The sequence below is a fragment of the Lampris incognitus genome, chromosome 2, assembly GCF_029633865.1.
Source record: "Lampris incognitus isolate fLamInc1 chromosome 2, fLamInc1.hap2, whole genome shotgun sequence".
Taxonomy (NCBI): domain Eukaryota; kingdom Metazoa; phylum Chordata; class Actinopteri; order Lampriformes; family Lampridae; genus Lampris; species Lampris incognitus.
Genome location: NC_079212.1, coordinates 116538542 through 116554391, shown reverse-complemented (window position 1 = coordinate 116554391; position 15850 = coordinate 116538542). Strand labels below are relative to the sequence as shown.

General features: G+C 41.5%; 1 protein-coding gene across 1 annotated transcript in view; it reads left to right on the top strand.

Annotated features, from left to right (window-relative positions):
* The window catches only part of nfasca (neurofascin homolog (chicken) a), a 136584-nt gene that overhangs the window by 101228 nt on the left and 19506 nt on the right, over positions 1-15850 (top strand). The window contains exons 18-26 of the mRNA XM_056274992.1: positions 1365-1409; positions 1732-1833; positions 2038-2235; positions 3545-3615; positions 4272-4494; positions 4743-4858; positions 5399-5609; positions 6803-6925; positions 8658-8831. Of these exons, the coding sequence (XP_056130967.1) occupies positions 1365-1409; positions 1732-1833; positions 2038-2235; positions 3545-3615; positions 4272-4494; positions 4743-4858; positions 5399-5609; positions 6803-6925; positions 8658-8831 (1263 nt within the window). The remainder of the gene's footprint in view (positions 1-1364; positions 1410-1731; positions 1834-2037; positions 2236-3544; positions 3616-4271; positions 4495-4742; positions 4859-5398; positions 5610-6802; positions 6926-8657; positions 8832-15850) is intronic.

Genomic DNA, 15850 nt, shown 5'->3' with positions numbered 1-15850 from the left:
GTTGATTGGTTGTTGACATAGGTTGAGTGCCTTATGTTTTAAAACCAGCCACTGGCGACTTGACAAGCTGACTCCCAGGCAACAGCATCAGAATCAGAAACACTTTGTCATTTCATTTCATGCACTTGCGCACATGAAATGAAACAAAACCTCGTTTCCCCCAGTCCACAGCAGTGCAACACAAAGACAAAAACACATATACAAAAACTACAAGAACACACATGCCCAAAATAACATATATCTAAACTAAACACACACAAAAAATCACTGTCCATGAGAATGAATGCCAGCCAGGTTGACTGTTGGAACTGCTGGTCTGCATGGGCTAGCACATAGCTTAGCCTGTCCCGCTTCTGCATCTTGTCAGACCGCCCTCGGTGTTTCCTCTTCGGGCACAGCTCCGGTCAGGGCCGTGGTCCTTGGGCCCACAAGACGCAGCAGACCAAGCTTCCTCAGCCGATCGAACGCTAGCTCTCCTAGCCAGACACCTTCGACACACCTCCCCGCACTCGACACGACGACACTAAAAACACAGTCAAGGCTAGGCAAGCTGTTGCCAGACCGCCCTTGGTGTTATCGGAACTGCCGGTCTGCTGTGGTTAGCAGTTAGCTTAGCCTGCCCCGCTTCCACGTCCTGTCAGACTGCCCTCGGTGTTTCCTCTTCGGGCACGGCTCGAGGCAGGGTTGTGGTCCCTGGGCCCACAGGACACAGCCGACCAAGCTCTCCCAGCCATCAAACGAAGACAAACAGATGCAGACGTGGACAAAGACAATGTATGGACGGTACTGGGTGAGGCCGCTACTAACGTGAATTCATGCCACCATCTTACCACACCAGTACTGGGTGAGGCTGCCAGAAATGTGAATTTGCGCTGCCATCAGCCGGCTTGATTCCAGCTGAGATGTATTTTACACCACTGCAACTTTTCTCTTCAACAATCTAAAATGGTTTCATCTTGCCACGAATCTTTGGTGTAAACTCAGCTTAAATGTCACTGTTTAGGTTCGATACCCATTTATTGTTCTCCAGTGGTATTTCAGCCATGTGCCTTCAAATTACAACTATGCATGTTTTACTATAACAATAACTTACTAAATATTTAACCTTTCACTTAGCTGAACTTACCTAGGCTAGTGCCATATTTATCACCACTGATGACAAATGGCTGCATGCAGTGTATTGAAATAGTGCTGTGTAGTCTTGGTTAGCTCAAATCAAAACACTGTGGTGAAGCTGACTAGTGTTAATACCAGTAATGTGCACTTGAACATATCTGACTGCTCCCTTAATGATGATTGCCTTATAGACTAACCTGTGACCTTTAACCTTTACCCACCCCCTTCTCCTTGACCCTGCCTCACAGAGGATGCCTCCCTCAACCCCTCAGTTTCTAGTGCTTTACCTGCAGGTAACACATGGGGTCTGGTTAAAATTATTTTTCTTTCTTTCTTTCTACTTGTGCCTTGCTTTCCAGTTTTTCATAAAGAAATGCTGATAGAATGAAATCGTGTGTTTTCCACATGTACCAAAGATATAATTTTTTGTTTGAAAGAGTGTGAAAGAGGATAAAGAGCACATAGAAACAGAGAGAGCATTTCTTTTCATATACAATAGACCTTTCATTCATTGACTGTATGTCTGTGCCTGTACAGTTTGTGCGTTGCATTTGCAAGCATGTAAATATGTTTGTTTTTACCATTTCTAATGCCAAACTTATTTCCCCTCCCTAGATCGACCTGACTCTCCAATGGACTTGGATCTGTCAGACGCCGCTGCTCGCAGTGTACGCCTTACCTGGATACCTGGAAACGACCATAACAGCCCTATCACACGTCAGTACACACACACGCACACACACGTGCGTGCGCGCGTGTGCGCATCCATGCAGCTGTACACATACCTGCTATCTTTCTTATACCTCTGTGACCTCAACTCATCTATGTGCACATTCACATCCACCAAATGAAAAGATTCCCCTAAAATTTCTCTTAGCCGTCATTTACACCAGCGGTCTCTGTTCCCTCTTTCCTCTCTAGACTTCCTGGTGCAATTTGAGGAAGACCGTTGGGAAATAGGGAAGTGGCAGAACTTGTCCATCTTCTCCGGGGACCTCAATTCTGTCATCCTGCAGCTCTCTCCATTCATCAATTACCAGTTCAGGGTCATAGCCATCAACTCAGTGGGCCAGAGCGAGCCCAGTCGTCCCTCGCCACGATACAAAACCAGTGGAGCCGGTAAGGATCACTGCAAAATAGAAAGGAGAGAATACATTCTGATAAGAAATGATGGACATTCAGATGATATGAATGAGGAGGGTAAGCAAATGTCCATGTCCAAAAACATTTTAGTCCATCATGTTTCATCAGATTTTTCATCATGTCCATCAAACATCATCCATGTTTCTTGCAGACAATTTACCTGCCTTTTATATAGAGGGAGTTTTCATTTTCTTTTAAAGGATTTTTTTTAAGTTACTGTAGACTATGCAACCAATGGCACAAAAGTGGCACTTGCTGGCTGCAAGCGATACTTTGAGAAACATTTGCAATGCTTCTTTTTTTTTATATATTTTTTTTGAAAGCTTCATTTTTTACATTAATTTGCGATCCTTTTTTTTTTTTTTTTTTTTGCAGATATGGTGCATTATTGCCACCAACTGTTGAATTGCCTTATCATATTTAACTACTTATTTTCATTCTTCATGTCTATATTATGGTCAGGCCCACATTTCCTTGCAGCTGATTCACTTCCTCCAGTAGACCTGTTGTTGTCTTCTTTTTCTTCTTTCTGTTTTATGTCTGCGGAAATGTGTAATATGTCGCATCCATGCTAATGGTGTACACGTCTTCTTGCGTGTGCTGGTAGAATACAAACTATACCGGCACCTGCTTTTCTTACTGTGCTCTATGGTGCCTGTAGTGGTCACCAACTCCGAAGAATACCTTTAATGATTGTATGCAGATTTACATATCCATTTAAAACCCCAACCCTTCTGTCACTATCTAAAAGTTCAGGAAGATTCCCGCTGTCAGAGTGTTATCAGTTTGTCAGCTAAGGACTATCTGCTGCCTGCTGACCTCAGCTACCACTTATCCTTTAACACAGACCATTTATTTTAGCAATACCACATTGAATATTCAGTTGTAGAAAGGGGTCATCTTTTCATACAGTTTATTCATGCCTTATGTTGGTAAATTAAAATCTTGCAGGATGTGTCTCAAAAAAAAAAGAAAAGAAAAACTGGACAAGGAACCAGATCTGGTTAGATTCAGCTCTATAGTTTTTTGGTAGAGGTAGTAGTAGTAGTGGTGGTGGTAGTAGTAGTAGTAGTAGTAGTAGTGTGGTAGTACTTAGGAAAAAATCTTGGTTCTAGAGGTGGACCTCTGACATGGGTTTTGCTCCTTTTGTTATTAGACCTGACATTTTATATTTGTTCCTGTGTGTGTGTGTGTGTGTGTGTGTGTGTGTGTGTGTGTGTGTGTGTGTGTGTGTGTGTGTGTGTGTGCGCGCGCGCGCGCGGTTGTGCATGTGTGTATTTTCCAGCTCCAGATTCTTTCCCCAGTGGTCTGAGAGGATGGGGTACCCAGAAGGACAATATGGAGATCACCTGGGAGGTAAACCATAGAAGTGTCATATCTGACAAAAAGACGTGATATGAAGTCAAGAAACTACATCTTCCAAGTGTTTATGTATAATACAGTGACAATTTTGAGAAACAATAACTATAACACAGATCTTACTGTGATAATGGATACAAAAGGGATGTGGCTAGGTCAGGCAGTATGAACTCCAAACCCAAATCTGAGAACAGTAGAAATGGATAATAGTTTTAAATTTCAAAGAAGTTTCATGAAATGTAATTTTCAAATAATTCAAACAACCTTTGATTATTTCCTATGTTGCAGTATATTTATTTTTGTCACATCAATAAAGCGATTCCGTTATTCTGCTTTTTCAGATTATGTTTCTGATGCTATTTTCATTCTTTTATCCAATAGAGTTGAGTCATAGTTTTGTAATCTATATTCTTTTTATAATCCCCTTACGTTTTTTATTTTTCATTTCATTTTACGTACACACAATAGTAATTGCATCTCTTAAATATTTTAATCTTATGTTATCACTATTTTATATCATTCTGGTAAATTTTTTATATAGGCTCAGATTCTGTTGCTATTTTTTCTTTGTGCTACAAGCAGTGCCGAGTTTCAGACGAAGTAACATAACATTTCTTCTGGGCATGTTGTTTTTTTTTTTGTTTTTTTTTCAGCCTCTGCCTGATCTCGAGCGAAATGGCCCTAACCTGCACTACAACGTGTGGTGGAGAAAGCAGGACTCAGGAGAGGAGTGGAGTAATGTGACCACAGCAGGGTCAAAGCATGTAATCACCAATACAGAGACCTACGTGCCTTATGAGATAAAAATTCAGGCCAGGAACGAATTTGGATTGGGACCTGAGTCCAATGTGGTCATCGGATACTCTGGGGAGGACAGTAAGAAGGAGCTGCACACATTCTGCAAATAATACATATGTCCAAATGCAAAATAAATAAAAAAAATTGTAATGCAGCACTAGTGCACAACAAAGTCCATTTAGAATCTTTTGGACATATTTACACAAACATGGGTGCACTGGCACACACACACACACACACACACACACACACACACACACACACACACACACACACACACACACACACACACACACTTCCTCCACTTCTTTCTTTTATCTTTGCAGAGCCCTCTGACCCTCCTACAGAATTGAAAGTGTCAAACATCAACAGCACCAATGTGAACATTCACTGGAACCCTGTCAACTCCAGCAGTGTCAGGGGAGCGTTCAAGGAGTACAAGGTAAGATACACACACACACACACACACACACACACACACACACACACACACACACACACACACACACACACACAGACACACGCACACACATTTTGCTAACTAGGTCCGTGTAACGTCTGGATATGAACATCTGCTCCTCTGTTGTATCCTCCTTACTATAGTGTAATGTCTTTGGGAAAAATAAAACTGCATACAAAGCTTTCACATCTGACAGAGGAAAAATACGGCCCATCAGCTCTCTTTCGATTGCTATAAAACGTAGTTTCAACACATAACATACAGACAACACCCCTGGACACATCCTTCTTTTTGTCTCATCTTTCCTTTCTCCTTCTCCTTTTTTGTCTTTTACCTCCCCACCTCTCCTTTCAATTTTACCCCTCCACTCTTTCTTTTCTTTCTTTCTTTCTTTCTTTCTTTCTTTCTTTCTTTCTTTCTTTCTTTCTTTCTTTCTTTCTTTCTTTCTTTACCTCCATCCCTTGCCTACATAATTCCACCCCACCCCCACACTTGCTCTCCTCCCTACCTCTTCTTTACCAGCTGTATTACTGGCGTGAGGCCAGCTTGGTGAAGAGCTTGCGGGTGAAAAAGGAGAAGAAGACTAAAGGTTTCTTCACCACCGTGCCTCGGCCCTCTGGCATGCTCGGTGACCTGGTGCCCTATTCCCACTACAAGATGTTCATGGTGGTGGCTAACAGCCGCTACGACGGCCCGCCCAGCAACACTGTGGAGTTCCACACCGAAGAAGGAGGTGGGAGCACAGCCGTGTGTGTGTGTGTGTGTGCGTGCGTGCGTGCGTGCGTGCGTGCGTGTGTAAGAGGTGGGTGGATGTGGAGTTGGGGGCTTTAAGAGGAATTCAAGGCTCTTGCGTGCATCTGGATAGTATGGAAAAGTGCGAGTAATGATTTTCTTAATTTCCAGATCTGAAAACTATGGAAGTACAGAGTAATTTGTTTTTGTTTTTTTTTACTTTGTTTTCTCATGATCACAAGAAAATGATTTCATGATAATGACAAAACAAGGTTTGTTTTGTTAAGATCACTGAATAACTATTTTGTGATAACAAGATGAAATAAAACAAAACATTTACCCATGTCTTCTTTAGACTTCAGTAGAAAAGGAATGGATATTACCAGAACAAAGTGATTCATAGTTTTCCCTCATGCATCAAATCGAGAGGGGGTGTTGTAGATTGTACAGGATGTAATTGTCTAGGGCTAAACAAGTGAATCTGACTTGACTTGACCTACTTTGTTTTCATTCAAAGCTTCATTAAAACTAGATGATCCCATGTTTGTCATGATGAAGATGAACTCACATTCAAGGAAAACGAAACTCCAATGTAATCCTTTGGGGCAGGAGCACTCATCAAATAATGTCCACTAGAAGAGCTCTTTTTTTTTTTTTGCTCTAACATACTCATAATGTAATGTACGCCACATAAAATGAGTCTGTTAGTCTGGAAACACCTTCCGCTATGAAAAGGCAATCCCAGTACAGTGAGTCAGCACTGCGAAATAACTTTTTGCAGTTTCTTCTTTGGGCTTCTCACCGACTCTCTTACCACTGGTGTGTTCCTGTAACAACTCACTTCTCGCGGGGTTACAGAGCAAGACTTCTGCTCCGGGTTAGAAATGGATTGATATCTATGTAATGCCACGATTCACATAGTGACCAAGGATCTTTAGACTCCTCTCAAGACATTCTGAGTCTGTTAGGATCAAAACAGCAGCTCTTTTAGTGGATGCTCATTTTGACTTCTAACCTTAGGAAAATAGTGTTTTGGTTAAAAAAATTACATAATTTTCCTTTAAATGCTGCCACTTAGCCTTGATTGAGTATTGTTTCCCAACATTTGCTGTCACTTTGTTTTGCTCTCTCTCCCCCCTCTCTGTCTCTCTTTATATATAATTTGTCTTTTTTTGTGTATGTGTATGTCTGCAGTGCCAAATCTTCCTAAATACTTCAAAATTGTCCAAAGGAGTTCAGACACAATCTACCTGGAATGGGATAAACCACCAGAGCCCAACGGTAATCTTATTGGATACCAGCTGAAGTATGAAACAGGTGAGCTGTCCTGAGTGCCCAACTCACAACAAGTACGCACACACACACACACCTGGGAACATTATTTCCCAGAACCAGCATGGTGGCCCAGTGGTTAGCACTGTTGCCTCACAGCAAGAAGGTCCTGGGTTCAAACCCCATGCTGTCTCAGGTCCTATCTGTGTAGAGTTTGCATGTTCTCCCCGTGTCTGTGTGAGTTTCCTCCAGGTGCTCCAGTTTTCTCCCACCATCAAAAAGACATGCATTTTAGGGTTAACACTCCTGTCTTTACCCCTGACCAAGGCAATGGAAAGAAAAACTGGAGTTGCCCCCCTGGGTGCTGCAGCTGCTCACTGCTCCTATACAATAGGATGGGTTAAATGCAGAAGATACATTTCATTGTAAGAATACAATTTGTTGTAAGAATACAATGTCAAATAAAGTGGCTTAATAATAAGCGCCTTCCATCCATTTTTGCTTGTTGGGGCGGCATGGCTCAGGAGGTAGAGCGGGTCATCTAGTAATCAGAAGGTCGCTGGTTCGATCCCTGGCTCCTCCAGAGAGCATGTCGAAGTGTCCTTGAGCAAGACACTGAACCCCTAACTACTCCTGATGAGCAGATTGGCACCTTGCATGGCAGCCGCCACCATCAGTGTATGAGCGTGTGTGTGAATGGGTGAATGTGAGGCATACACTGTAAAGCACTATGAGTGGTCGGTAGACCAGAAAAGTGCTATATAAATGCAGTCCTTTTACCAGTTATCGTTGTTCTCTTAAGGTACCTTTAATTCTTGCAGAAACATACATCTGCACCTGGGAGTTTCCCAGTACTTCACTGTGAAGTTTTAGCATTATCCACATGCTGCTAATATGAGGGATTTTCCTTGGCAGGATGGTTTCATAAATCAAACCAAATGATGCTAAATTAAATTCTGAACCAGACAAACAAAAAATTTCTTAAACATCTTTAAAAAAATACAACAATTTCCCAAGTAGGGGAGAGCTCCTCTTTGTGCTCGGCTGTTTGGCAGCCTTCTATTCACAAGGCAGTGTTCCCATAACCTTTAATAATACCACTGATAATAATACATTTCAAACAATCTGTGTCTCGCTGGGCACCAAAGGTTGCCTTACAATTGAATAAAAGAAACCTACGATTTAAAAACATAGAAATAAACACAAGTAGACAGAAACAACATGATATCAGCACAGAAACAAATCATGAACCAACATGACATAAAAACTCAATAACAGCCATAAAAGCCAAGAATAGCATAAAAACATAATAAAAAAAAATATTTGACAGAATACAGAGACTAATAGATGAGAAACAGGCAGTGTTATCTACAGGCTACAGAGCATACATGGGTTTTGAGTGTTTCTTTTTCCGAAGGCCGGTAGTGACTCAGCTTGTTTGATTCCTGCGGGGAGGGTGCTCCAGCATTAAAAAGCTCAGACCAGTAATGCTTGGACGGGTTGGAGGGGTGGAAAAAAGGAAAGCTAAGGAGTCCAGGTTAGGGTGTATTCTTTGAAGAGATTGGAGAGACACGAAACATGTGCATGTGCGTGTGTGTGTGTGCATGCACATGTAGGACATTGCGTCCTTTTAGGGTAGCACTATCCCGGGGGCTGTGGTGTCTCAGCTATTGATTTGCCATAGATGGCTGCATAAGCCAAGCTGACTCTTGCTGTCTGTCTCTTCCTATGTCTTACCTTTGTGTGTGTGTGTGTGTGTGTGTGTGTGTATGCGCAGTCAACGGATCCAAGGTTGGCCATCCCCAGTTTAAGCGTTTCCTCCCTAACATGACCGACTACACCCTTCGCTTGCCAGACCGATCCTTACGCTACAAGTTTTACCTGTCTGCCCTCACACAAGTGGGTGCAGGGGACGCGTATGAAGAGGAGTCCCCACACTTTGCCAATGAGGGTGAGCATTTCAAAATAACACGCGCACACACACTCATGCACACATACACGCACATGCACATATATAGACAGGATTTGGAATGTTAAGATCTATAAGAAAAGGAACTAGATTTTCACTATTCTGGATCGAGTTACTAAATCTGTTTAATTCGAGCCTACAGGTTCAGCAGAGAAACAAATGGTTTCTTCTTTTACTGGACAATGCAGTATGCTGTAGTAAGTAACAGCCAGTAGTAACTCACCATTACTGACCAGGGATTCAGTATGTGCGCTGTCACTTTGAATGCCTCTAGAACAGCTTGGCTTTTTTTCTCTGTTTTCCCTGAACATTTGCATTTCTCACTCATGGTGCTGACTTTCTTTTAGTTTTGAAGAGTCGGAAAAATTCATGTAAAATTAATTTAATGATTTTCTGTTTGTTGAATCACATGTGCAAATGGGAATAACTGTGTTTTTGCCAGCTTCACTTGGTTTTAATTCAACTTGAAAATGAATCATGGAAAGTTATGGAGTCCTTTACCTTGACTGGGCCTCCTAGACCGTCCTCACTTCAACGGCGCTAGCCTAGCTGTCACTGACAGATAAGAAACCAGTGAAATTCAGGACTTGCAGTTAGACACAGATCCACAAATTGAATATAGCCTAAATCAGTTAAATTCTATTTTTTTAAAAATTAAGTATATTTTATTCTTTTATTTGGACAAACTGATTCTCTGCAAAATATCTAGACATGGACCACAAAATAAATTACACTTATATGGGTCAACTACTCATCCACTTCTCTATAGTTGATGAAGTGATTGGAATTCATAGTGTTACTAGGATTTTACTTTGTCTACATTTGTACCAAGCAAACATACCAAAAGATTCCCTCAATACTGTTAAGTCCCCTTTAACAATGGCACACTGTATTTGACATATTATTTGTATCTGTATTTGACTTGAATTATACCTTTTCTTTTTCATACTGTTTTCTTTTGTATGGGAACTAGGTTAGTCCAATTATATATGTGGTCGTCATTTACCATGTTCACTTTCAAGCGTTTCTCAGACAGGATTGGAGGCAACTACAGCAGAACCCTACATTCACAGAGTACATATGAATTGAAGGGGGGTGGGGGACCACAACATCAGTTTGGTTCAGAAGAGGCTGAAATACATCCCTGATCAGCAATCAGTGCTGGCTTTGTGAACAAGAGGCCTGAACATTAGAACTTCTATGTGTGTGTGTGTGTGTGTGTGTGTGTGTGTGTGTGTGCGTGTGTGCGCGCGCGCACATGCGCACTCTTTGGTAAACATAGACTTCTTTGTTAGGATGTCAGACAGAGAAATGGTCATTCTCTGAAGGGTGATGTTCTCACCAACCTAAAGCTGCCTTCACTCAACACCCTCGAGTGAATCGGTGCTGACACTGAGACAACACTTATATAGACACACACACACACCACACTCCATACCACCATCTCCTCTCTCTGTCCTGTCTCTCTCAATTGCACAGCATTTTCTTTGTCATAAATATACACATGCACTTCTATTCCAGTGGTTCATGTATTACATAGACAGAAATGCACTGATAGATAGACAAATAAACACACATACACACACGCTCGCGTTTGGACAAAGTAGTAAACAGATCTGTGTCCCATAGTGCAGAATCAGCTGTTATGCTTTTCTTTGGTCAAATCTCTGCCATCTCTGTCCCCTTCTTGTCTTTCTCTCACTGTGTGTCTCTTTCTCAGTGCATAGTTCAGTCTCTCTGTCTCCTTTCCTCGCTCCTCGTTGATCTTCCTGACCCCCTTGTCTTTTAACAGTCTTTCTGGGTTTTTTTTTTAATCTTCCTGACTCTTGATCTTGTGTGCCTCTCCCTTTCCTCTATCTTACATGCCTCTTCCTTATCTTCTGTCTCCCTTCCTTCTTTGGCAGAAAACTTTACTGATGCCACAAGCCTAGGTAACTGGGGGGGGGGGGGCACAGCTTGTCTGCCTATAGTTTCATCCGCTGGTTTTCTCTGTCTACCCCCCAGTCTATATATCCATTTAATGTCCCCCCAGCAGTGCAGTCCAGGTTTCCATCCAGTTTCCAACCAATTTGACTTCCATTGGTGCTTGGAAGGTACCTTGCTCTAGTATTTAACAAACATCATAATAACCTCATGTAAATGGAAGAGAAAGAATCTGTCAATTTTGGTGTTGTTAACTACTTAAAATGATTAACTAATTTTCGATGCTGCCTGATTTATCTATTTTCAATTTTTACACAAACAAATATGCCACAAATAAGCATGATTGGGCAATACACTAGCCTCTACTACTGGACTGAACTGCTGTCAGCTCTGCTTTAATTCCTCCACTCATGTGTCCATCCACCTGTTTGCTGCTGTTCATCTGTTTATCCTTTTTCTGAATATATGCAGTTATGTCCCTCCGTGTGCTTTCAGGGATTGACAAACTTCCCGCTATAATGAGATCTTCATTCACAGCGTCAGTGCTCTGGTATGCTAGGCATGCATACATTGTAATATATCAAACATATCACATAGTATCACATATTCAACACCAGCCACATACACTGTACACTGTATGTTCTTAGTTGAAATATGTCAGGAAGTGCAGACAATCTATCTAGTCTTTCTACTGTAACTCAGTCAAATAATCTAGTACTTAAGTACTAGATTAGCTACATATGCAGAATGGGCTTGTTACACCACCAGCTTTGGTTAAAAAAATTAATAAATCTATCGTTAAGTTAGCGCATATGTTGACCTTTAACCTCTCAATCTCTACACCAATCCCTGATGGCTCACTTGTAGAATGCAACTGTCACTTCCGCTTCCTGTTTGCCACAAGCCACAAAGTTAGCCTTGCGTACCAACTAATGCAATGAGTTTGTTACTCATTGTCATGGAATGCATTGCGTTGATGGGGGCTGTAGTTTTTTGGTGAACACGGGGGCTGCCCTTGCTTTTATCAGGCTCTTCAGAGAGGGGAAAGACTCCGATCCAGGTATGTCATGGGGTCGAAAAAACAAAGAGATTTTCTGCCATCGTTTGCTTTTTAACTTTATTTGGCTGACTGGCTTGCTCAATCACTCTCGCGATCGTTCACCAGTGCCTTGCACCTCTGCTTTCTGAGTATCACGCTGCTGTGCCATTTCGTCCATCGCTTCTTTTCACTGGGTTTCAAAAGCAGAAACAAACCAGGGTTTTCAGGTAAGGTAGCTCTGGTCTTAAGGCTGAAACCCCCACCAAAAGGTGGCGCTGTTGGTCTTTTAATCAAAGCTGCCACTGGCTAAGCTTTTGATGGACATACAATTCTAGACCTGGAGGTTCTTAAATTTTGATGGTTTTAAGTATGCCTTTTTGCTCTGACCTCCTCCTCCTACCACATGGTCAGCGGGTGAGCTTTCTTGGCTGGCTTGGTGCATGTCCGGCCTCCAACCTGATGACACTAGTATATTAGCTGTGTTGGAGGTTTGTTAAACTGCATGTCATTATTTGTGGGACCCCCTCACTAGCTGGCCATCCACATCAACGTAATTCTGTTTAAAGCAGCTACGAGGAGTTTTTCCCCTGATTATCTATCAGTTTCAATTTAATTTTGGCACCTCTATATGGATGACGTAATCAAACGAGACTATCAACGAGAAGAATGGCTTTTGCTATGTAACAATTCGGTTCGGATTCCCCGTGAAAGCTGATGAAATGGGGGGGGGGGAGGTGTCGGCATACCAACAGGATACATACAATAAGAAATATATTACCTCATGGCTGTATATCTTGTAAAAACCAGTTTGTTTGTTTGGTTTTCAAAACATATGTAAGAGCTACCAGAGGGTGAATGTTGATCTTTGTAAAAAAGAGTTATGCAGAATAAAGTCACTTTCCATGAAATACTATCTCTTGTCCACAGAGGCCCGCAAAGTCAACAAAAAAGCCAAAACTCCTCGAAGCACCTTTAAACTGGAAAATCTGCATTTATACGAAATTTCCCCGGAAAGACTCCATGATGTTGTAAATGAACAACAGAAGTGTTGTTCCAGTCTATATTAAAAGAAAGCTTTTCAAGCTGATCAACATTATAGTGGGAAATCATCAGTTAAAAATGATGAAAATGGGATGCTCTGAGCCTTCTGTAATACTGGGGTTTGACCCCTAGGTGTCACTGATATCTCAGTGTATAAAGAAGTAAACATGGATACTGAATTTTTCTGTTATGGATCAAGTGATAGCAAATTACTAACGGATAAATCAAAAGTAGAAGGTGGAGAAGAAGGTGACTGCTGCAGTCACCTTCACTCATATGGGAAGTGTAATTATACGCTGAATTGTGAACAGTTGGTCAGTTGCATCATATATACTGATATTTGCCGAGCTTACTGTTTCATTAAGTCTTCTGTGTTTCTGGTGGTCAGTTTCATTGTCTATCCACCGGTTTGATTTCCTGCTGCTTTGTCTTTAATCCTCTGCTCTCTTCCCTTCCTCATTCCCTTGTAGTCGAGTTTACCGACGCCTCCGTGTCTTCAACTTTTGCTCCTACTCCTCCTCCTCTTGTTTCTCTTCCTCCTACTACCATCGCTCCTACAACCATTAGTACCTCAACTACTGCTACTACGGCTACTACTACCACCACCACCACAGCCTCAACAACAACAACCGAGGCAACCACTACCGCCACCACCACTCCGCCGGAGTTGGTCCCCACCAAGCAAATTGATCAGAATGTGTTGGGTACATGCTATTGTCCCATTATGCTTTTCAATGTGTTTTACTTGAAGGAATGGACCTTTCATGTCCTAAAGACTTGAATGAGATGTGTGTGAAAGATATGTTTTCTGGTATTACTCCCCCCCGCCCCCAGTTTTAATCTCATTTGATATGAAAAGATCATACAGCACATTCTCCCACCTGACAAATTGAGGATGTAGTTTAGAGGCTGCGTTCTGATATGCTGTACAGATAGAAAGGCATTATTTCAGAATATCAAAATGCAGCCAGCAATTCAATCCATTGGTCAGGAAGTAAGAATCCCAGCTTTCTGAAAATGGTTTATTTTGATCACTGTAAGGTGCTTGCAAAGAGAACCCTTTTACAGCCAAGGCTAAGCGATACAAAAAAAAAAGGTTCCAATAGCATATCAGGGCATCCTATCTGAGTGAATGTAGATGTGCTTGTGACAGAGGTCACTATTTTCTACTGGTTTAGGTTCAGTTTCCATTCCAGTCTGCTCTTAACCAGAGATAAGCATTATATAATAAAGAGAAACAATGAACAATCACAATTTCCAACATTCTCTATCTATCTATCTATCTATCTATCTATCTATCTATCTATCTATCTATCTATCTATCTATCTATCTATCTATCTATCTATATCTTTTTCTGTCTGTCTATCACACTCTTTCTCTCTCTCTCTCTCTCTCTCTCTCTCTCTCTCTCTCTCTCTCTCTCTCTCTCTCTCTCTCTCTCTCTCTCTCGATCTGTCTGTCTGTCTGTCTGTCTGTCTGTCTATCAACACTCCATCAACAATACTGAATAGTCTTCTGTGTCTCTGAAACGCCTGTTGAAATTGAACAGAAAAGGTGTGCTACCTTGTGTAAGAAATTATGAATAAAAATACTACATAGATTTTTTTTCTACACACAGGAAAATGCAAAAATGTGAATAGCAATAGAACACAGCCTGCTGGTAAACCACGAAGTACATTTACACATTCACAGATTATCCACCAGTGACACTGCAGGTGGACAGCATTTCATAGACCTACACAGACGGCTGCTCAGTATTATGGCTGCTATTGGAGTGTTATTCTTAAAAAAAAAGTATATATATATCCTGAGAGCAGGATAAGCAGTTTGGATAATGGACAGATGGATATGTATTCAAATAGAGAGAGAGAGAGAGATAATGTTGAACACTGTGAATTTTTTTTCCCTTTAAGTGTTCATGAGTTGAAAAATCCTCTTGAACTTTACTCAGGGTGAGTTTTTAGCCCATGAAACAGTTATATTTGAGTAGACCAACAATGGAATTGACCCCGAACTGTTCATTTAGGATGCTCCATTAGTGTAAAGGAATCATGCACCATGAATAGGCCTTTACGTCGAGCCTTGTGTGTGGTTGCCCCCTAACTGTGCCCTCTCTGCCCCTGACCCATTGACCTTTGACCCCTTACCCCTAACCCTTGTATAGTTGCCTCTGTGCTGGAGATCTGGAATGTGACGGTGGAGCCTAACAGTAACTACGCTAATGTCAACTGGAATCACAGCTTCCCGACCGGCAGCAGCGAGTTTGTGCTAGAGTTCACACTGGACAGTAAGAAACCAGAAAAAAACCTGCGGGCTCATGTTTGCAATGCACCTTGCATTACCAAATTTTAAAACCACAGCTGAGTTGTCACAGAGTCAGAAATTGGTGCACAGTTTTATATAAAGTTGGTGAAATACAGAGTGATTTATGGTGAGATACTCGCACACAGAGGAGAACAACAGGGATATCCAGTTTAGAGAAGACAATTTTTGTCCAAAAAAAGAAGAAGAAATCATATAAACGTTTTGGTGGCTTTTAGAGGTTGGAAAATGCGTATAGAAAACCCTGGATATTTTATGAGCTGTGTCCCTCTGGGTCTGGCTTGGGTTCTACCATTCTTCAACTTTTAAACAGTTCCTAACTTTGACAGTTTCCAGCTGCTTAGTTTATAAGAAGGAGCCTTATATGAAACCTTATCGTTTCATATGTAGGGTTATCCAAAGCTTGACAAAAGCTAGATTTGTTTAATCTTTTTGTGTCAGCCTACCAGGTTTTATGAGAGGAGCCTTTGTTAACCTCGTCTTATTGGAGGTGGAGGAATTGCTGCAATGACTGGATGATGAAAGAAACCCAGATCAATTTACGTCAGCTCTCCTCTCCATTCTCCAAAGTTACACTTTTTCTGGTGTGAAAACTCATCAGCTTCATTCACACAACTCCCTTTTGGACAGAATGTAATTTTCTTACCAAACAATGTTTTCATGGTGGCTCAGTAT